The sequence below is a fragment of the Cydia splendana genome, chromosome 16, assembly GCF_910591565.1.
Source record: "Cydia splendana chromosome 16, ilCydSple1.2, whole genome shotgun sequence".
NCBI lineage: Eukaryota > Metazoa > Arthropoda > Insecta > Lepidoptera > Tortricidae > Cydia > Cydia splendana.
Window position 1 is genome coordinate 18006571 of NC_085975.1, and position 25053 is coordinate 18031623.

A 25053-nucleotide genomic window follows, 5' to 3' on the forward strand; every position below is an offset into this window, starting at 1 on the left:
GGAAGGTGGTCACCAGTACCAATCAACCATGCAACTAAACCACTTCGTGTTTGGGCTCGTTTGATTCGTCTCAACAAGATCTTTGACACAAGATAGTACTCAAGGTCTGATTATGGAGCCGGAATGTGGTCACCGGTACCAATCAACCATGCAACTAAATCACTTCGTGTTTAGGCACGGTTTATTCATCTCAACAAGATCTTTGACACAAGGTAGTACTCAGGGTCTGATGATGGAGCCGGAAGGTGGTCACCGGTACCAATCAACCATGCAACTAAACCACTTCGTGCTTGGGCTCGTTCGATTCGTCGCAAGAAGATCTTTGACAAAAGTTAGTACTCAGGGTCTGATGATGGAGCTCGAAGGTGGCGACGGCTACCAGTCTATCACGTAACTGAACCACTTCGTGTTTGGGCTACGTATTTCGGCTTCGTGTTTGGGCATCGTGTTTGGGCTTCGTGTTTGGTGTATCACCTAGTGTCAAAGATCTTGTTGAGACGAATCAAACGAGCCTAAACACGAAGTGGTTTAGTTGCATGGTTGATTGGTACCGGTGACCACCTTCCAGCTCCATCATCAGACTTTGAGTATCACCTAGTGTCAAAGATCTTGTTGAGACGAATCAAACGAGCCTAAACACGATGTGGTTTAGTTGCATGGTTGATTGGTACCGGTGACCACCTTCCAGCTCCATCATCAGACTCTGAGTATCACCTAGTGTCAAAGATCTTGTTGAGACGAATCAAACGAGCTTAAACACGATGTGGTTTAGTTGCATGGTTGATTGGTAATGGTGACCACCTTCCAGCTCCATCATCAGACCCTGAGTACTGTCTTGTGTCAAAGATCTCGTTGAGACGAATCAAACGAGCCCAAACACGAAGTTGTTTAGTTACACGATAGACTGGTACCCGTGGCCACCTTCCAGCTCCATCATCAGACCCTGTGTATCTTCAGTGTCAAAGATCTTGTTGAGACGAATCAAACGAGCCCAAACACGAAGTGGTTTAGTTACATGATAGACTGGTACCCAGGGCCACCTTCCAGCTCCATCATCAGACCCTGTGTATCTTCAGTGTCAAAGATCTTGTTGAGACGAATCAAACGAGCCTAATCATGTTACTACATGGTTGATTGGTATCCGTGACCACCTTAATCATTATCATTATCATCAGATCCTCAATATGTGATGCGTCGACCTGAACAAAGGAGAACTGATAGGGACATTAAGTCTGTCTTTGTCAGGCTTGCGAAAACATCCAACTCGTTGGGGGTAGTTGGAATTAAAATCTTTAACAGCCTGAGCCTTGAGATTAAAGAGGCGGCTTCTTATGACCTGTTTGTTGAGAAGTTGAAAGCATATTTAATTGATAAGGCATTTTTTACGGTTAAGGAATTCTACAGTAAATTTAACATTAAATAATTTCGTAAATAATGACATTTGTGATGTATTTGTGATGTTTAAGCTATTTTCTTCTTCTTTCCTTGATCTGGTTATGTGTTTTTAATTTAGTGTTAGTGTTTTGTAGTTGAGTGTTTAGTGTTAGTTGTATATTTCGTAGTTCTATTGTGATTTTGTTGACATGTGTTATTTTGACATTAAAGAAATTGAATTTGAATTTGAATTTGAATACTAGTTCGTTTTTAAACCCTCGTTGATACAAACTTTACAACCTATAGGTACCAAATGCTATGACGAAACATGTAAATAAGCGAGTACCTATAATTTCTTTCGAGTAATACTTATACCTTCATAAGTACGAGTATGGGGCTATTCATAAATTACGTCGTTTCAAATGGAAGGAGGGGTGGGGTGGGGGGGGGGGTCTGGACATCGGATGATGGTAGTATGACGTAGGAGGAAACAGAGTCATCCGAAGCATGATTTTTGAATGATTTGAGGGGTGGGGTGGTCAAAAATCGTCAAAAATAGATGACGTAATTTATGAACAGCCCCTATGTACATTTGCACTGCATTTAGTATTTTCGTACTTACTAAATAACAGTTTTAGGACTTTAAAAGTTAAGCACAGTTAGTGTTGTTATGGTTGATTTCAATATGCTTCGCGAAGGATCAAGAATGTTTAATCCATCATTGTAGTGCGAGTGTGGTAGAAGGGATCGGCATACTGAGCTCGCACGGCCTGCCGCAGCGCGTAAAATACCTAAACTCGCTCAACGCCGAAATGTAATAGCGCTCTTAAGGGCTATAAAGGTTAATTTTCTTATTTAACCCTTATCCACGTGAAAAGGTCCTCCTTTTATTTAAAGAACTATGATAAAATCATTACTTACATGCCCACAAGCTGTTAACTATTGCCCACAGGAGAGAAAACTAGTGTGTTATCGCGAACAGTACATTTTTCTGTCCTGTGGGCAATAGTTAACAGCTTGTGGGCATGTAAGCAATGATTTTATCATAGTTCTCTAAATAAAAGGACGACCTTTTCATGTGGATAAGGATTAAATAAGAAAATTAACCTTTATAGCCCTTAACTCTTGTGTATGTCTACAGGAAAGACATAACACAGTGATCTGTTTGACCCATTTAAATACTTTACCATATTTGTAACTAAATAACGATGACCTTAACATGCATCTGCATAGTTCAGATATAGTTAAGGATATGTGTGTCATTTTCAAAATAAATACCACATTGTAGATCTACCGTTTAAGTGCGGGGGTTGGGGGAGATAGGGAGGGGGGGTTGCATTGGTAATTGCTAAGAAATTATTATTGCCAGCTACGTACAGTCAGCAGCATAAGTTGCTAAGCGGGTGAGGTGTTCAAAATGATCTTGGCGCAACTTTATTGTTAAGAGAATAAGAGCGAGTCAAGGTAATTTTAAACACCTCGCCCGCTTAGCAACTTCTGCTGCTAACTGTACTTGTTGAATGTTGAAGGCTTAGGTCCTTAGGTGGATGAAGCTGAATCCCTAGTGTAAATCATAGTCTAATAAAACATGGTCTTCCATTCCCAGAGTGACACGGGGCTACGTCACAACAACATGGCCGCTATATATAGCGCTATCGCATATTATCATATAGCGCTGTCGCATGATGACGTAGGCCCGTGTCAGTTAGGTGACCTAGAAAAGACGGGAATGGAGTACCAGGCGGAGTATATTATTATACCATGGTGTAAATTACATTCGATAGCGTGACGGACGTACGCGTTTGCGTTGTCTCATTTTGTATGGGATTTTGAACAGCGCGCCAAGCGGGACGTTTTGGAAACTCACTGACGGAAATGGCTTGACAGACTACACTTTTGTTATTGGTTGTTGCTATTGTTCTATTACATGTGGTTGGAAAGCTCTAAACTCTGTGACCAAAGCTCGGTACTGCAGCTTTTGAAGGAGCTATACCAGCGACACTTGGAGGGCAATGCAGTGCGAAAGTTACAGTGATGTGGCTAAAGATCGATAAAATATATCGATGTTTTGACAATGTACTATAAATGCAATATTATTATTTAATTCAGATGAATTAATTTATTTGGTTAGGTTATTATTATTGTATTTTGAAACATCTTTATTTTGTAATTTATGATTGTTAACTATTGATAATAAATTCAAATGGACGTTAAAAAAATCTAATGTAAGTAATCATTGTTATTGTAAGTTATTATTTTGAGTTTATTATTCTCATTAATAAAATATATACCTACCTACCGATAGTACTGATAACCGATTCAACGGAGCCACACGTGGTTTCATATTTATATGACTTGCTTGGTCAAAAAAAACTATATTTTAAGTACGCTTTCAAATACCTACCATAAATTTAAAATATCTACGTGTTGTTCAAAAATGTACATGAAGTCCAAATTAACATATTTAAAATAATAATCATGAGAAAATTATACTCACTACAATATTTTAGGTTACCCAAAATTGCATCGCACCACTTATCGATAGCCCACATCCCTATCCATTCTAATCCGCGATACAAATCAGCCGCGATCACCGGCAGTCGCGCGCGCCAAACCTAGCGAACTGCCGCGCCACTCCGCGTAAAAAAAACAAACTGTCAAAAATGCGCGGCAAACCATGAGGCATTAAACTTCGAATTTCATAGGCTAGGCATGAATGACTTTTTTAAATTTTGAATACGAGTTTTTTAGCCATGAATGACAAAATGTGAGGTGTTGTTCAATGAAAAGTTGTTATATTTTTTTGTAAATATGGTGTTTTGGAAGAGAGTGTTTTTGGCAGCGGTACTGTCTTCGATTTTGGATGTCCACAGTGAACAACTGTTTGGTGATAATGTAAGTGGATATAAAATAATCGAATTTATTTAAGTAAGTATTTTTTGGATAAACATAAATGTTAAAATAGATTTCGCAAACAATAAATTACTTAAACTATCGGCAAATTAGATACCAACATTACCTACCTACGCCACTCATTATAACAAAAATTATACATAATTATTACATGACTAAAAAGTAAAAAACCAGTATAGGAAATACGATACGAGACAAGCAATAATAATTACACTCATAGGACTTTCATAAATAATGAAAACACCGGTTGTCAGCCGCAAAAAGCAAAAAATCTCCAAAAAGACACGTAATCGACATCATAACTGACCACAAACAACTGAACCATAATGCCTTTCTTAACTATTACGAGAATCTAGATTATGTGCCAAAAAAAACCTCGAATGAGAACACTATGGCTCATTTAGAAATTGAACAAAAAAACCGAGAAATCCATTCACCATTCAAATAAATAGGTAAAGTCATTGTATAGAAATTATGGCACCAATTGCATAATGCATAGTGGGACAACCAACCAACACGAGGAAAAAATATATCAATGTAGGTCACATTTTGTCATTTTCATTTTAGTAATTTTCCAGAATAGGTAAAATGATCCCATTTCGATGAGTAACTGTTTGTAAGTAGTGCTTTAGGTCAGACTATGGTAGGTAATAATATTTTATTTATTAACTAGCTTTTGTCCGCATCTTCGTCTGCGTGGAATTAGTCATTGATCACATTTTCTTTCGATATTACAAAGTGGCTAAGAAGTTAAGAACAGATTTATTGTGCCTCTATAGCAATCTGGGAGACCGAGCTTTGCTCGGAAAACATATAAAAACTCAAATATGCGCGTTTTCCTAGAGATAAGATTTAGCTAGATCGATTTATCGCCCCCGAAAACCTCCACGTAGCAAATTTAATTAAAATCGTTAGAGCCGTTTCCGAAATCCCCAAAATATATAGTTTATATAAACTATGTTGTTACGTACTATGTACATATGTATTATTATTGTTAGAGTGTGCATCAAAGACAGTCGATAAAAGCGCAATATTATAGATCCAGATCTACTAGATCTACTGCTCTAGGCTAGTTTAATCGTAACTCGTAGGCACTAGATACTTAATATCATACACCCACCGAGCACCCACTCAAGACTACAATCCTACTATAAATTGACCTTTAAGTTCATACCAACTATATGTGAATAAAGATCAGAATTAAACTATTACTTCGGGCGCTTACTTGTGAATGCCTTGTATCCACCAGGAAACAATAAAAATAAATTAGAACTTATGAAACCGAAAGCAGGAAAGATCTCTTTAGAAGTTCAGATAGGTGATTGACCCCATATTACTTACGGGTACAATATTGCCCTTTGTTCGTAAGGGTTATGTAATTAAGGTTCTTCAATAGTGCAACGTTGTTTAAAAGGACGGCTAGGTAGGTTTTTCAAATTTGTTTTTGTACTGGCAAAGTTGGCTTGTCAGCGTATACCAACCATATTTAAAAGCATATTAATTCAATGGGATCTTAAATATTTTATCTGGAGGAATTTTACGCGTAAATAAATATACTTTTTTCAACCGATATAAGTTCTTGTATTTTACGAATTAAGTTATCAACGAACTAAGTACCAACAAATAGATACATTATCTCAAAACATTGCATTAAAGTTGACCATAAACTACAATAGCTTGGGTTATTACAGTCACGTCATGAAGACCAATCTTCATGACAACTATGTGACTGGTTCGCAAATTGTCCGTCATTTCACTGGCTTCATTATTTTAATTAATGCCAAAACTGAAGGACCAAGGCCTAGGCCGTAGTTGAAAGAGCTTCTTCTTCTTTATATTTAAGAGCTGTGCTCTTGTCGGTGGAGCAATCTCCAACTCGTTCGGTCCTCTGCCAACTCCTTAACCTTCTGGTATGACACGACCTGAACCTTTTCTTTTATTTGGTTGAAATAATTTATTCTCGGTCTTCCTCTTCTAGTATTCATGAAATCTAAATCACTTTTGGGATTCTCTAAGGCGTGTAAAATTCATCGCCCTCCAATCAAATCCAGCGCCCTCGCAAAGCCGCAATAGTACCTATAATGCAGCTGCAGTTGACATCCGAATTTTACACATTATTCAATTGTAAAAAGGGACTTAAGCGCGTATTTAAGGTGTAAGATTAGAGTAGAAAAGTACGGGAACCCATTGAAATCAATAAACAGCAATTTCAATCGGGACGAGGGTTTTAGGAATCCAGTCATTAGTAAAATGTAAGCGGAAACGAAGGTCGACCGTCGATAGATTTAATATCGTGAGTGTTGTGTGTCGAAGTAACATCCCTAGCGCGCAAAACGTTCAAGCTGATAATTTGAAAAATAATACCAATTGCGGGTAGTTCGAAAAACTCACGCAGCTAGATGTTGATGTCAACTTTAGCGAGGCTTCTCCGAGACCACGCCGTCCTCGAAACGGCGGAGTAATCTTAAAACTTAAATACGCGTACGTTTTACAATTTAATAATGACATCCGAATGTCACCTTTATTTTATTTGTCCCGCTACGACGACGGAAAAACTGTCGATAAAATTTGACATTCAGCTTTTTGCTATTAATAATTAAATAACCATTCCGACCTTTCGCTAATATGCTTAATTTCGACAGTCGCACCATGCCCAATATGTAAAATAAATAGGTTTAAAACTTTTTTTTTTAATAGAGCAAAAATTACAAATCGCTCCTTGAGAAACATAATGTCATTAAGCGAAAAACGTGTTTTTTGGGTACAGAGCTTTAAAATTTTAGAAATCTTCAAACGTCTAAAACTGCCGTATTCGTTATAAAAGTAACACTTTTTTGCTAGTTTTTGTTAGATTTGTAACTAAGCTTGTTAGCCATTACAGTAATCAGTGTTTATTTAGTTTAGTTTCTAAGATATTTCAATTAAAAGAAAATGATAATGTCACTTTTCCGTTTATTTTTGCTTAATGTCACATGACATCTTCGTAACATTGATTCAATATATGGAAAAGTGACACTATATCCAGTTATTTGAAATGACTTAACCTTTATTTCAATTAAAAAGCGCAAATAGAACCATTTTATATGGATGTCAATTAATATTAATTAAAGTAAACAACTTTCAGTCCCAAAAACTAGAGTACTGTTAGCTTGTTTGGCCATTTTGGCCATATTTTTACGATCAACAATTGGGGGTGGGATGTAAGGGGTCCGAATGGCATGTTACGGATTCCAAGCCAGCCCAGGAGAAGCAGGTGGTTGCCCTGCTAAATACCGTACGAGCCTCTGGGGATCCATCAACCTACACTGGACTAGCAAGGCGGACTTATGGTCAAAATCCCATGTCCAATTCAATGACATGTACGACTCATCGTTACGGCCCTAAGTGCCCTGTAAAAGTGATGGTGCTAAGAATCCCCGGGCGAAGGATACCCACAAAATGATTTCAATGACCCATGCGAGAAAAAAGGACTCCAATACCAAGGACGAGCGTGTCACTAAACTGGAACACGCCGTGAATAAGTGGGGCGTTGTGGGATTGCCAGAAGTTCGACGAGAAGGCGTGAACCGTTTTCCATTTCAGAACAGCCGGCAGACCGTACGGAATAGGCTTTTTCGTCAAAAATAAGTGGAAAGACAACATGTTGGGTTATGAAATTACTCCGACTGGGTGGCTGATTGTGTTGACACAAAGTCATACGTTAACCGCAATTAAAACCTACACACCAACATCTACACATTGCGATGATAAGATTGAAGAGTAGGTATTAAGAGATTATGACCTCCTAAACAATTCTTGCTATGGAAATTGAGAAACATGGACCGATGTCCTTGGTGATTTCAACGCTAAAGTCGAAGCAAGCACAGATAGGATAATGCCGACATAAGTTGGACCTCATGGCCTTGGCAGGAGAAACTGCCGTAGTTCTAGGCTTATTATATTTGCCTTTGGCCAAAAAATGAGCGTAAGTAATCCTTTCTTTCTCAAAAAACCTCTAGATCGCTGGACCTGGACTTCACCTTGCCGAATATCACACATGAAATTGACTACTTACATCCCTTCATCTGAAAAAAGTTTAATTAGAGATTAGGTAAGTCCTATTAATAGGTTTAAATTTAGTTCCGACCACAAACCCGTGAGAGCAAAAATAAAGTTTAAGACTAAAATCCACTATAAGCAAAAAGAGATGACCATCTAAACAGAGACATTCTTATTTGTAACCGCGACCAGCCGGCCTAGCCAAACTGACAATCGCTATCGCCTCGACAACGAAACGGTTTATGTCTCTATCACTCTTCCATATTAGTGCGACAGTGACAGTTGCGTTATTCAGAAATTCAAATTCAATAAAACAACATTATAAATAGTTTAGAAACAGCCAGTAACAAAATTAAAGCAATCTGGAAAAGCAACAAAAAAACTCACAAACGACACATTAAATGTTTAGAATGTTCTAAAAATTGAATGTGTCAACGCTCTTCTGAAGGGGTACGAATTCTTTGTCATCATCTGAGGCAGGAGATAAATCTTTTTGGGAGAGGTCACTACTGCGAGAAGAACATGATAATGTTCTATTACGGTGTACGTGCAGTATTACCTACCTACGCATGCAATTTAAAGAGGAAATCACAAATCGAGATTATTTCGTTTGTACAACATGTAAAAATCACTATCATTTAAAATGCACCAATAGATCACAATAACTTTTTGATCTGATGACAGCCGAGAGTAAATCCAGTTACCAATGCCTTTCCTGTAAAGATAGACTCGTGTAACACACCACTTACGCGGCACAGAAGACAGAAGTCCTCAACCGAAAGCGTAAAGTGACACTGAATATATCAACTGAACACTCATCCGAGGAGCTGACCGAAGACGACGACTGTTTAGAGTCTACCTTGGCTAAGAATGAGCTAAACAGGAGCTTTAAAGAACTACGACTAAATAATAACTATGTGATAAACGAACTTAAATAAAAAATAAACATACTAATTGTGAAACTGAACTCCGCGGAAATGGAGATAGAGCGGCTACTATTGGAAAATTATATCCAGAGATAAATGATAATAATAATTAATATGTATTTTAAGTGTCACCTTGTCAGAAATAAAATTGGAACATAAGTAGACAATCTCAAAAATAACATCCTATTTTTAAATGAAAAAGTATCGTAGGTTCTACAAATTAATTAGTACTTCATAAATAAATACATATTGGAGAATCTTACACATAGGTACCTACCTAGTTCCACAGTTAGTTCAATAGGGCTCGTGATGTGGATATTAAGTATAATTATTATCTAATTAAAAATAGTGTTCTAGTATGGACCCATAATACAAACCTTATTGAACAAATACAATAAGAACAGTGACATTAAACAACGAGTGACATTCATTAACCACACCGTTATAAGTGTTATGTACCCGTTGTAGTGGCTTTAAGCTTAAAACGACATTTTTCATTTAAGCACGCCAAGTGTCGCTATGGTAAAATAAGCTAGTAAATTGACACTACACAGATAATGACGATCGACCTGCTAAAACTCCTGTCAGCTAATTGAAACCACAATGTCACTTAAAGTAAAAAAAACAGTACGTTTTTATTTTTATCCTGCATTATGGCTTTGAGTTTTAAGCAAAATCGTCATTACAGGTATAATGTCACTTTACTTATATAAAAACTTTAAAAAATGCAAAACTACAAGTGTCATAAAAGAGAAAAGTACACTATTAATTTCAATTAAATTTCGATTTGGTTACCACATTGTAAGTTCAAAGTGACATTATAGGTAAAATGTCACTTTACTTATTTCAAAACGTTAAAAAATGCAAAAGTACAAGTGTCATTAAAAAGAAAAGTACACTATTGCTTTAAATTGAGTTTTGATTTTGATACCATATTATAAGTTCAAAGTGACATAGTACGTATAGATACACTATGTCTTATGAAGATTGACGCACTTACCATTGAAACTCATAGAACACCGTCACTAAGCAAAAAATTAGTACTTATTTCCCTTAAATGACATTATTCCAATGAGACACGCGCCTATTCCCTCTATTCGCCATAACGACATTAGCGCCCTCTGGCGCTTCTAATAGAGCTAGGGCGACAGGTGTCTTCGTATTGCGTGCGTAACGATTATATGAGCTAGATGGCGTTACTAACTCAAAAACCCCGTTTTTTGGATAATGACGTTATGTTTCTCAAGGAGCGAAATGTTTTAATAGTCAATTTGAAGTTACGATTATTTAGGTGCCAAATCACTACACCTTATAAAACAAAGTCCCCCGCCGCGTCTGCGGCGTCTGTCTGTTTGTGTGTATGTATGTTCGCGATAAACTCAAAAACTACTGAACGGATTTTCACGCGGTTTTCACCTATCAATAGAGTGATTCTTAACAGTTTAGGTGAATATTTTGTTAAGGTTATGTGTAACCCGTGCGAAGCCGGGACGGGACGCTAGTCATTTGATAATTCGACGGACTTCTTAAAATAAAATAAAATCTATACCCTTCTCGCCGCAGTATCTAATAGTTTCTATGCCACTGAATATGAGGCAAGCTATGGCTTCCCATCTGACTGAACATAGTGGCGAAAACCATCTAGATAGCTGCGGCCTTGCCTTCATTATAACCTTAAAGTGAAACCGCTAGAAAATCAAGCATTGAGTAAACTTCAGATTAAAATTTACGATTGCAAAGACAAAAAATATATGTTTAGGTAGAAAAGAAACCCACAAAGAGAAAAACTGTGAAATAGGTAATAGTAGGTAATTTGTTTTACAAGGGGGCAAAGTTGTTGTTTATGTTTAACCCCTTGTGCTCGATTGATATTCGAGCAAGCGATATATTCCAAAATTTTACCACGAAAAGTGAAATCTTTAGCGTTGAACCTACCTTCGCAACACTAAAGATTCCACATTTCCTGGTAAAATTTAGGAATATATCGCTTGCTCGAATATCAATCGAGCACGAGGGTTACCTAAACTTTGCTCCCAAGTGAAACACAAAATTTTTCACCACACCAGTGCGAGGAAAATACTAACTGAAAAACATTACAAATAAGATTAAAATTAACGTTTTTAGAAATTTATCATCCAAAATAATCACTTAAAAGTCAATTCTACCAGCCAATAGGAAACAACTCAAAATTTGCAGCAATCAAATTTGCCACTCTTGTTGATAAAATGCAACTCATGTTTTTGAAGTAAAATAGAGACTTTACGAGATAGTGTGGTAAAAAGACAGATACCGAAGGATTGATGATTTGTAGATAAATTCCAAAAACCTCCTATAGTAACCACTTCAAGAGTTATCGTCCGGGGAGAGCTAGATCTAAACTAAACATCTGTTTCTGGCTTACGTTGCTCAATATTATATTTTCCCCTAACACGTCAGGATTTTTGGTCCTTTATCAGGATTGTGGGGGGACATGGAGTGTCAGGGTTTTTTAGAAACCTCAACCAACCATTATCCTCCTAAGGCTCAGCCATACAAGGAAAATTACCAAAATTTGCCAGTGAAATTTGAACGAAACTCATATGATATATCATTATAATGATGTTATAATGATATATCATATGAGTTTCGTTATTATTTATATATAAATTGATAAATCATGTCAGCCGTCCTGAAAATATCAGGATTTTTAGGGTGATGTCAGAGGACTTTTGTCAGGATAAGTATTCAATGATAATAACGATGCCGCTACACAAAGAGAGGACTATTTACACCTCACATAATTGAGGGTTTATTGCAAAATGTGTTTATTATTTAAGCCCTATTTGTGAAGTATTCAATTAATTTTTCGCATGTCAACCTTACTCAACCATGAAGTTGTGGGATTTGTTGTGATTATATTAGGACGCTTTCAGCAATGTATCTAACAGAGGTTTTTTGATTAATTATATTATTAGATGGCTGAAAAATGGTCAAATTGTATTCTAAACATCACAAACAGGCACCCAAAATGTCGTCGCACTCAAGCTGCTCAAGCAGCAATGCTAGGCTACGTTCACACGGCGTCATTTTTCCCGTATACCGTATACGAGATTTTATCGAATATCGTAGTGACAGCAAAATTTGTATGGCAACTCTGAAAATCGTTCACACGGCGTCTATACGAGAAAATCTCGTATTCGAGACATATTTTTTACCGTATACCGTAGGGTCTTGCCACCGGGAATGCGAGATTCTCGAAACGATTTTATCGAATGCGATAATCAGTGGCGCTTACGTTTACGTTGAGTCGTTCACACGGACAAACTATACGGCTACCACCAGTTTTGACGTTGACATAACGCTCACGTCTACGTAATTTACTTTCTGTACATCTCGCTTGCACTAATATGCGAGTACGAGCGAGATGCATAGAAAGTAAGTTACGTAAACGTGAGCGTTATGTCAATGTCAAAAACTGGTGGTAGCCGTACTGGTTTCTCGTATACGAGACGCGCGCGGGGGCAGGCAGCCGGCAGTTGTGTTTGGAACGTCGTTTGCAAAGGTCATGATGGAGGACGGATTGCCGATTACGATCGAGTTATTTAAAAGCTTATACATATGTGTATGATTATATATATTCAAAGCTGGCTATTGACATACGAAAATAATTAAAGAACACACGTTCATCATTTCTGATGTCTTGAAAAAACGCTTCGAATCTTCTTTGTCGGTGCAAACCTGTTTTTAATAAAGGATGGAACCAAAATCTTCTCGGGCGCCGATACCTCCTCCTTAAATACCAATATATGTAAAAGAATTGGAATACGGGGATCCATGTCGGCGTGCACTCAACGACTGGTGGTGTGGCGGCAGGTAAATTGCATCGAATAGACGCCGTGTGAGCGGCTATCACGTATACGGGAATACTGTATACGAGAAAAACCGAATGGATCTTGCGCCGTGTGAACAGACGTCCCGTATACGATAAAACCGTATGCGAGAAAATATCGAATCGAATAGTCGCCGTGTGAACGTAGCCGTCGTTGAGTCGTTCACACGGACAAACTGGTTTTTCGTATACGAGACGCGCGCGGGGGCAGGCCGCCGGCAGTTGTGTTTGAAACGTCGTTTGCAATCTCATGTTGGTGTTAGTACGTGGCAAGGTGGTCTGCTCCAATCTTGATAATAAATTGTCAAAGCTGGCTATTGACATACGAAAATAATTAAAGAACACACGTTCATCATTACTGATGTCTTGAAAAAACGCTTTGAATCTTCTTTGTCGGTGCCAACCTGATTTTAATAAAGGATGGACCCAATATCTTCTCGGGCTCCGATGCCTCCTCCTTAAATACCAATATAAAAGAATTGGAATACGGGGATCCATGTCGGCGTGCACTCAACGACTGGTGGTGTGGCGGCAGGTAAATTGCATCGAATAGACGCCGTGTGAGCGGCTGTCACGTATACGGGAATACCGTATACGAGAAAAAACCGAATGGATCTTGCGCTGTGAACAGACGTCCCGTATACGATAAAACCGTATGTGAGAAAATATCGAATCGAATAGTCGCCGTGTGAACGTAGCCAAAAAGGTCGTAAGAATATATTCTAAACTGTCCCGGCAGTTACGACGTTTTGTTATTATAGCGAAGGTATCACAAATTGTCACGCAACCTGCGCACGGTCACAACCGAGTCACTTTATTGTATTTTTATGCAATTAGGCTGCTCGGAGCTTCTGGATGAACTTATTGATCTTTCAAAACAACTACAGACTGCCCGATACGTCATTTACTAGATCTAGAAACGATATGGATTAGATGTGTCAGTGTCAAAAGTGACGTTTTTGTTTGGAGAAACGTTACATTTGGCACTGACATATCTAATCCATATCGTTTCTAGATCTATTAACTGACGTATCTTAAAGTTTGAATCGGGCCGTATGTAGGTACAGTCACCTGCAATAATATGTTACTCTTCGAAGGCCGCAATAATATGTGACACGCTCTTATGGCTCGACAAATAAAAACGTGTCAGATATTTTTGCGGCCTTCGTTGTGTAACATATTATTGCAGGTGACTGTACCTACAAGGTAGGTACAAACTTATTATTATTCACCAGCACCACACTAGCTCGTAAAGGCTCTCTTTATTCTTCAAAAACTGATGAGAAAGTTGTATTTTATTCACAAGAGTGGTCTATACAAATTTCGAGTTGTTTCCTCATGGTATAGTACAAAGGTGCAAAGTTAGCTTAGACAAACTCTATCTATGTGATTATGATTACTTACTTAAAAGTAACTTATTTATTGACATCGCGCGACTGAAAACGAGACAACAATCAGTATCACGTGCGACCATCATACATATATATCCGTATGTACCGTGCCAAAAAATTCAAAGAAAGTAAAATATTGAATAATTATTCTACAATTTTCCTGACAATGAACATTTTCTCAGTTATTTTTGATAGTCTTTATTCACAGTTAGAATCCGCATTAAGCTAACTTTAATCGATTTAACCTGTCACGAAAACGACCAAAGTCAACAATAAAACAAATTACAAACTTACATCTTCCGTCCATCTTCAACTCAACTCATACAAGTAAGTTGATGATTGTACTGACAAGTGGATTTCGGAACGGCAAACATAAGTTTGTGGTCAGCCAAGCAAGAAATGTCAACATTGTGCTTGAAAAGAAAATCGCTGTAATCGCGATGATAACGGTTATCTCACCATGCGAAGTTGAACTGGTTGAACACAGTTGGCTACCCAAGCAGTAATATTTTAAATTGTACCTACTCGTACAGGTATCTGCTTTTTTGAAAGATGATTGTGTAAATTTTTATTTTGTTATCGTTTTTTTCGCATAATTTCGATAAAATTTTGTAAATTGATAGAGTGCCCTATTCAGTAAAATATAAGCGTAATTTCACCGTAGGTATATCCTATAAAAATCTGAGATTCAAAAGAATGTCATTTTCGAAACTCAACGTTAAATTAATTTTTTTTTTCGCTCAAATTGGTATTTCATGTTTAATCCTGTCCAGAATGAGGGGCTCATCCAACTTACCAAATTTTATCAAAATCGGCCCGATTTATTTCTTTACAGAAACTTTTTGAAATCATAAAAACATGTTTGTTTGTAACTTTGTATGGTGGATAGCGGAGTCTTAACAGAACTTCGATAGCTAGTTCCCACTTTGAAGAGGAAGCCTAAAAAGAACAACTTAAGATACTTAACCGAGGGATTCTTAATCACAGATAAGAAAACTAACAGTTTTCATTTTTCGTAGTTTTAAACTAACAGTTTTCTTTTTTCGTAGTTTTAAACTAACAGTTTTCTTTTTTCGTAGTTTTAAACTAACAGTTTTCTTTTTTCGTAGGTTTAAACTAACAGTTTTCTTTTTTCGTAGTTTTAAACTAACAGTTTTCTTTTTTCGTAGTTTTAAACTAACAGTTTTCTTTTTTCGTAGTTTTAAACTAACAGTTTTCTTATGTATGTGTGTTTTTCATCTTTTAATATGAACTCGTATGAATCGTTGTGAGGAACTCGAGCGTAGGTGCGCTTTGGAGGGGCGCACAGTTTAATAGTTATAATTACGAATTTTACGATACATGTGCGAAGAATAGGAAATTGGCCACTGGTTGCGAGTTACCTATTCGCACGTGTATCGTATAACGTTTTACAGTACATAATATTATGGCCCTTTAAATTTTCGACGTACCTAGTTACGTAATATGCTTATTATAACACAGGGTATCGTAATGGAGCACCAGATGTACTGTATAAATAATTTATCCTCTACAATTCGAAATGGTAGAGATATTATTAGTTCATTAAAATTCATTGTAGGCAGGTAGTTATAGAAGTAACTATTGTAACTAACGTAATGTCTGTATACGTATAGTACATTGTGCAACATGGGGCGTAAGTTGAATATTCCAAACGAGAGTAAGTTAAATCGCGACGGCTTGCCGGAGCGATTTATAGACTCGAGTTTGCAATATTATTACGCCCCGAGCACCCCCGAGTTACACACAATGTTTTTCATCACACTTGCGATACAAAAATTAAGTATAAAGACAAAAAACTGTTAATTATGGCACTAGAAACTTCATAACTCCCTAGGGAGAACGCTTTTTCTATAACTCCCGCTAAACCTGCGTGCAATTCCACATTTACTGAGCGAGTGTGATGAAAAGTTATTTGCCTCTAATATTACTTGCGGTTATACGTTTCTCCATTCTCACTACGCAACGTAATTGTAAACAAATGAAAGCAATATCTGTCACTCTGCTCTCTGACCATAAATGAACCTTATGCGTTTGCAATAAGGTCAACGAATGGACAGTGTGGACGTTGGTAGGGTTACCACCGATAAAAGTCCGTAATCAGCCTTGAAATCCTGACATTTCTTGGACGATCATTTTTTACTTATTGTACTCGTACCTACTCTATATTGGCTACCTCACCTAAGCTAAAAGATACAGCTTAAAGGTAACAGTCCATTTCCAACGACAGCTTCACTACTGTTGCGACGTTACTGTCATTCATTGTCTTGTCATTCATTTTACTATGGAAATTGACAATAACATCGACGCGTCGGAGCAGTAGTGCAGCTGCGGTCAGAAACGGAATGTTACCTTAAAGGGCTTAAAGCAATCCAATTGATTGATTGATAGAGGCAGAAAACAGGCGGTCTTATCGCTAAAGAGCGATCTCTTCCTGACCACTGAGTTGAGGTTTCTAAAAAAGCTTGACACTCGCCAGGTCCCGCGCAGTCCTGACAAAGAACCAAAAGCCTGACATGTCAGGAAAAATCCTGACGTATGGCAACCCTCTCTTCTTCTCTTCTTTCTCGCGTTAATCCAGCATTTTGCCACGGCTCATGGGAGCCTGGGGTCCGCTTGACAACTAATCCCATGATTTGACGTAGGCACTAGTTCTTACGAAAGCGACTGCCATCTGACCTTCCAACCCAGAGAAACTAGGCCTTATTGGGATTAGTTCGGTTTCCTCACGATGTTTTCCTTCACCGAAAAGCGACTGGTAAATATCAAATGATATTTCGTAAGTACATAAGTTCCGAAAAACTCATTGGTACGAGCCGAGGTTTGAGCGACCTCCGGATTTAAAGTCGCACGCTCTTACCGCTACGCCACCAGCGCTTTTTCGTATGGGAACCCTAGACGATGGTATCACTGATCGCATTTATCATCATCGATTGGTTCCGCTAGATTGCTTGAGTGAGCAATTTTACTTGATCTGGTGCTTCGTGGCACGTAGAGAGACTAATGGTAATGTTTTATCTAATTCCCTGAGAGAGGCAATCTATCGTCACAAATTGACTTCAAAATTTAGTGCATTAGGTTCCTAATTTTGTCTTAGTTAGGTAGGTACCTCAATAATTCGCCATTACTAAACCACTTCTTTTAAAGTGTTAGTTAGACCAAGAAAAGTCTGTGCAGCGATTTTGATAGCCCGCGCAATGCAAGTGTTATTTATACGTCATAATTTCACAGAAGTTTGACGTTTAAATAACACTTAGAAGCGGTAGTCCAATTCGTCTTAATGTAGACCAGGTAACATGGCACGTGGCAACAGTTGAGTCGCTGTGAAATAGTTCGGTATCCAGTTTTAGAATTGGTTAATAAGAAGGTACCTAATGAAAAATATACAATATCAAATATACAATAGCATACCGGGCGTCACATTCATTTGAGATAAGATGTCATGTAACAAATATAAATACCTACTATTAAGATAGTGATAAGCTGATAGTGATAAGTAATTGGATCGCACGCGACGCTTTACTCTCCTTGGAAACCTTCGCTTGTTCGCCTTTCATTATAAAGTCTATATTCACCATACACGGGCGTTGGAACTTGACACTGCCATTAGTACTTTTATTACATCTTTGGACACGCAACTCCAACTTAAATGACCATTTTTATGTGGTCTTTGATAACTCATAGTTATTAACGAGATAGGGTTCAATTTATATTGGTTGGATAGTGCTAACCGCAACCATTGAGAAATATAAGTAAGGAAGAGTGGTAACTCCATTCATCAGTTTTCTCACCAAGACATCTAGCGTCAAGTACCTTAGTGGATTTATCAGTAGGGTACGGCTAAAACAATTTACAACTAATTTTACAAGCAGAAGGAGTTGAAAATAGAGTTAAAATCGTGAAAGTTTAAATCGGTGTGTTGAAAATAGAGTTCCGGTTAATCCGGTTACAATATTAGCTGAAAATTGTTGAGCATTAGACTTTTTATTAGTCGCGACATCTATTGTCGATTAGCAGTTAGGAGTTGGTACATACTGATAAATTCCGCTACTATATGTCGACTACGAAATAACTCGCGTTTTGGTAAGAAAACTGATGTATGGAGATACCACTCTTTCCTTACTTGTACCTAATTCTCTATGCCGCAACGGAATAGTAGCTAAGATGAAATTAGTGTGATTACGATTTACATGGACTTCCTTCTTAGTGAGAGCCGTTAGAAAGTCTTTAATGGGAGTTTTTCATGTAATTTGAATGAAAATTGACGAACGCATTACATTATATTACGACACTTTAGCAAATCGATTATAGTAGGTAATAATGGTGTAATTGCTTTACTTAGAACGTTGATGAGGTTAGATATTCTGAAGATGGACGCTAGTCAAAAAGTTATTATAGGTAGGTAATTAAATAGAGTCGTTTATTGGTGCCTGTGCCCAGCAGTGGGACGTATATAGGCTGAATTATTATTATGTTATGTGTATCTCTGTTTTAAAAGTCTCGGGTCTTTCGAGCCCGGTCATTTATAAGGCTTGCGTGGGGATATAGATCCAACACGTAGAGGCCGTTTGGAGAGATTTTATGTCATGTAGAACGCCTGATGGAACCCATTCACGGGTACATCAATAGATACCCGTGAACCGGTTTCAGCAGGCATTGGAAGTTATTGTAGAGAATATGGACAGAGTACTATGGTTTAAGTTTTGGTGGAAAAAAGACTGGGCTATTGCAAAGAAGTCCGGACACCTGACATAACATTACTTACACAAGTTATCCAGGCAGGCGATGACTCGATTATATTATTATTATAATTTATTGGTGACATTATTTTGAAAAGAGTCTTCCGCTACTATTACAAATTACAACAGTTCATCAAATCCTCTTATAAATGCAAGTAATTTTATATGGTTTTGTTGTAAAGAATTGCCTGTGGATAAAGTTTTTTATTACTTCTCCATGCAATACAATAAACAGTTTACAAATACTTGTAACATTAACCAATTTCAAACGCCATAAATGGTCTCGTTGCTCAAATATTCAATTATTCAGTCAGTATTCACTTGCAACAGTGGCGATGGCGATGCTTATTATTCATTTTCTTAGGGTTCCTTAGGACAAAACAATCAAATACTACTTAAAAAGGAACTAAAATAGTTCATACTGGACAGCACCTAATTGTTTGACAAATATTTGTCAAAATATCCGTAACATACGAGTACCTACGTAGAGGCAAACAGCAATACAGGATGCCCTTATATAGTAGAATGAGATAAAATTACGAAAATTTGTATTTATTACCTACTTTACTATTGTGAATTCAATGGATGTATATTTCTTGGTAAAATTATTCTTTTAATAGTTCACATGGGCGAAGTTGGACACCAATGGCGAAGATAGGGTTTCCTGCGGATACTTTTGCCATCCAAATTTTTTATGAATTGGAACATTATTAAACTGAAATAAATGTCACAAACTAAGAAAAAGTGACCAAGTTTATATGATAGTGCTTTTACTTGAAATAAATTTGAATATTTTCTGAAAATAATTTAATTTACTCTTATACTTCTAATAGAATTGCAACATTGATAACGGGGTTTGGTGAAAACCGCCTCAGTACGGAACCCGCGTTGATATTATCGTTGCTCTGTACCGGTTGGCTGCACCAGTGCGTCGCGTCGGAAGCATTTTTTTGCGCGGTTGGATCATACTGGCTTTCTTTACTCACTGACGGCCATTTGTTTACCACAATGGTTATGAATATTTCAAGCTTGTCTGTCAGTTTTTAGGGTTCCGTACCAAAAAGGTACAAAAGGAACCCTTATAGTGCGACTCTGTCCGTCTGTCACATCGCTACATATCTCGAGAACTACTGAAGCTATCGATTTTTTCATTATAAAATAACAGCCGTATTCGAACAATGAGATACGTCAAATACTAGATATGGATTGGATATGTCACTGTCAAACAAGTGTCCAAAGGGACGTTTTTGTTTGAAGAAACGTCAATTTAATAGTATAGTAAAAGGGCGGACTTATCACAAAGAGGGATCTCTTCCAGTTAACCTAAAGGTACCTAAGGAGTAATCAAAAACTATACCTAGAGTTATAATTATAGCCCCACTACGCATAACAGCCATTTTTAATTTGGAATTCGTTGCGCAAAAATACGGTAAATAATTGAGTTCCCCATAATACTATTCCATAACGCAATACAAAAACAACAAAGGTATGATAAACAAGTAGCGTGGTTTTGTCTGAAGTGATACACTTCAGTTTTTTATGTCATAAAATATATTTGTTAGGGTTCCGTACCCAAAGGGTAAAAACGGGACGGGAAAGACTCCACTGTCCGTCTGTCTGTCACCAGGCTGTATCTCATGAACCGCCGCTAGACAGTTGAAATTTTCACAGATTATGTATTTCTGTTGCCGCTATAACAACAAATACTAAAAAATACGGAACCCTCGGTGGGCGAGTCGGACTCGCACTTGGCCGGTTTTAATCATTTTTGATATTTTGGACTAATTTTGATACGACCTTGACCAAGACTATCTTTGGTGATAGCATCTCACTCACGACTTTCACTACTTTCGCATGCACTAATCAGCGTGAGCGATCTCCAAGGTCGTATTAAAATAACATCAAAACCGTAACAAGTTGTTATATCTGAATCGGTCTCCTATTGTACAGTAAGCAGCAAAAGTTGCTAAGCGGGCGAGGTGTTCAAAATTACCTTGACACGCTCTTATTCTCATAACTATAAAGACGCGTCAAGATCATTTTGAACACCTGACCTGCTCTGCTGCTCATCATCATTTATTTAAGAGTTATATAGACTCTTGTCGGTGGAGCGATTTCCAATTTTCCATGCATGTCGGTCCTCTGCCTTCTCCTTGACAGCCTGATACGACACGACGTTGAGCTTTTCCTTTAATTGGGGCCCGTTTCGGATTTTAAAATAGACATCTATTAGATATGTTTTAGACATCACCAAGATACGATAACGATATGTTTAAGATCTAACCTGTCAAATTTGACATTTGCGCGATTCTGGAGATAATCTTGAACGATTTCCACAAGATATGACTTAGAGATCCAATTCACATCTAATTCTCTTGTGAATATCTTGAAGTTCGAATACGGCAGTTGATCTATGAACGTTCTCCTTGGTCCCCCCTTCGTCTCCTTGCCTCAACTCTTCCTTCAATGATATTTTTGATAAATTCGTCGTGTCGTAGCAGGTGTCCAAGCATCTTTGCTCTTCTGTTTTCTATGGTTCTCAACAAACTCCTCTCATGCATAAAACCTCTTCGTTTGTTTTCTTCTCCGTTCGTTTGTTTTCTGCAGCCGACTGTATAGAATTTAACTGTGAGACATCCGCATTTCCTTAAGGTACAGTTGTGCGGTCACACTGCATGCACTTTGCACTACGCTCGAACTCACGCGCACCGCACAATGGCGGGATTTCTTTGCTCGCGAGATATATCTTCGTTAATTATGGGGTTTTACTTCCTTTCTTTTCCTCTTGGCGATGATAATCCGATGTTATAGAACGTTTTCTAAGAGAGATGCGCGTGCTGTCGCTAGAATTAATCATTACATAATTTGATATTTTTGCATTAAAAATTGGTAACTTATCGAAATTACCGATTGGCATCCATTGTTCGATTTTTGGAAGTACAATATGATATGATAACTTTTTGAAATGCCTAAAACAATTTAAAAGGATTATATCGCGCGTAATGAATTTAAAATACATCCCACCGTTTCGAGTGCTCGTCATCAAGCGTAGAATGAAGAAGAAGAAAAAACAAGCAATAAGCGAAAACAATACTATCACAACTTTTAGTTTCGCCCAAATATAATTAAAAAAAAAAATTAAACTGTTTATTTTTAAAATAGAATTAACATACAATTGACTTAGAACTAATCTTACATTTTTAAGATTATTAGAACTAAGGGACATGGGGAGCAACCCCTATCAAAATATTATTGAACTATTGAAGAAACTATTGAACATTACCATTAAGTGTTTTTACATGCTACTGAGTCTTTTTACATTTATCTCTATCAGTGCCTTTTTAACAATAGCCTTAATATTATTAGGTTTCTTATCTATATTTTCAATTACATGACTGGGAAAGCTGTTTAGAGCTTTAGGAACATAAGAGGACCAGGTTCTATTACCATATTCATTATTATTTTTAGTAGTCATAAAATTAGGTTCATTGGGTAGACTGCGAAGGTTATTTGGTCTATTATATCTCTTCAGCTCTCCCAGACAATGCTTATATTCTAAGATTACAGCCAGTTAAAATATAACAAAAATGATATAGGGCTTGTGCACAAATCACGCGAGGTTCGATAGGGGGGGTGGGAGTCACAAAAAATTCACGATAGATCACGTTGGGGGAGGGGGAGTATAAGGAGACCTCACGTGTATTTTTCTACAGTGAACGAAACTAAGAAAAAATACCCACCGCATGAGTAGATACTTTTTCTCGGTTTCGTTAAACATAAATCTTCACTCCGCACTTCAAAATAGCGAGTCTATTTTACGAAATTTTGGAGCGCGTGGCCTTTTAAGACGAAACAGGAGCTGAGTTTTATTAATATTTTAGGTAAATATACCCGTCTCGCTAACGGAAGCGGCACCTAAAAGTAGTGCGATAAGGACAAGGCGAAAAATCCTGCGTAAAAATCTCAAAAATCGAGGTTTCGTACTCCTCTGTTTCCTCCTCCAAAACTTAACCAATCGTAACCAAATTTGGAAATCTAAATGATTATGAAATTATCTGTGTCGGGCCGTTTTGCTTTTTTGGCTAATTGATAGCAGTTTTGAATACCACGCCTCTCATTGCGGCATAGTCAATTAGGCCATTTAGGCCATTTTTGAAGGGCTCTAGCGCCTTAAAAAACAAAAATATCAAAAAATGCAAAACGGTCCGACACAGATATTGACAATATTAATCTGTGTTGAAAAAATCATTGCTCTAGCTTCAAAAACCACGGAGGAAAACGAGGAGTACGTTTGTATGGAGAAATGACCACTCCCGTTGGCTCTTAACCGGTCGGATAGAAAAATTTCAATAAATACACGTTAGGTTATGTGGGGGAGGGGGGTAGCCAAAAATCTCACCAAATATCACCAAGGGGGTGGGGGGGTCAAAAAGTAGCAGAAAACACTTCGCGTGATTTGTGCACAACCCCATATTTAAATTTAATACTGTTCGCAGTCCATTAATGACAAAAAAATTGTACGCCTTACGGCACAACATAGTGATACAACAGTAATACTACTTATAAGATCTGTACTTATGTACCTCGGAGTAAATATCTATGGAGTAGAGACGCGCACTAATTTCTATCTGAAAAATTCTGTCATTTTTGGCGCGGGGGACGAGGTAACGCACACAAATAATGTTAACACTAATGCATTTTTAGCATGCGTCGCTACACACCCACACGACAAAATTATCAAACACTAGCAAAAACTATATTCACACAAGTACAAGAACAAACACAGACAACCCTGTCCGTGAACGAGATGACGTCAGTTCTAAGTAAACCTAGATAGTGCGAGGGACGCGCCGATAATATTGTCGATATTTTATTGACAATGAAGTTTAATTTCTGCTTTTATCAATTATAATAATATTACAATATCAAGTCTTTACCAGCATTTTACTAACTTTCAATTTTTGTATTGTTTTTAGATGTTGTTCTAATAGTTTGTCAATTTGTTTAGGGCGAATCTTGCAAGCTGATATAGAATGATTTTTTTATTATCAGTTCATTAGTTAATATTTTACATGTTGGTTTACTTCTGGAAGCAATGCAATATACTATCGAGCATGCAGATCTGATGACAGAGATGGAACGCGGCCATAGGATGTCATTTAAGGGATATTGAGTAGGGGATAATTAGTATATATATCGGCGGTAGATCGTAAAATCGGGCATATGTGATATTCCTAGGCATATCATGAAACTCCGCCATTTAATAATCTGCCTTTTGCATTTTTTGCCACTGCTAGTGCTGCATTCTATGTGACATTTGGAGCAGAATGCGTAGGTGCTAGGTAGGTACTAAAATCATACGCTACCCAAACACGTACTATAAGTAGGCTGTCAAGCCATTTCAATGGTTATCATTTGCTAAAATATAGGCCATCCTACTTATTCGATATGCCTAAATGTTGAGGTTTGCACGGTATGGCTGGTGATCACTAGTCAGAACATGACATGCCGGCGTTTCATGATCTGCTTAGGAATATCACACCTTGAAGTTAGCACGATATGGCTGGTGGTCACTAGGCAGATCATAATCTGCCTAGGAATATCACTCCTTGAGGTTTGTACGATATGGCTGGTGTTCGCTAGGCATCATGACCATCTGTATATTATACATTATGTTTATATCGATTTTACCGATATTGGTTTTTATGGTGTCCCATCACTAATATTGGTACGGTGATACCAGAGTAATAAATTAAAAGTGCCTATTTATGGAAAGTGACAGCTGT

At 37.5% G+C, this 25053-nt stretch overlaps 1 protein-coding gene across 1 annotated transcript in view; it reads left to right on the forward strand.

The window, feature by feature from the left end:
* The first annotated feature begins 3884 nt into the window (after positions 1–3884).
* Positions 3885–25053, forward strand: part of LOC134798454 (A disintegrin and metalloproteinase with thrombospondin motifs 16-like) — an 81016-nt gene continuing 59847 nt past the window's right edge. Inside the window, exon 1 of the mRNA XM_063770895.1 lies at positions 3885–4269. Coding sequence (XP_063626965.1) covers positions 4132–4269 — 138 coding nt within the window. The 5' untranslated portion in view covers positions 3885–4131. The remainder of the gene's footprint in view (positions 4270–25053) is intronic.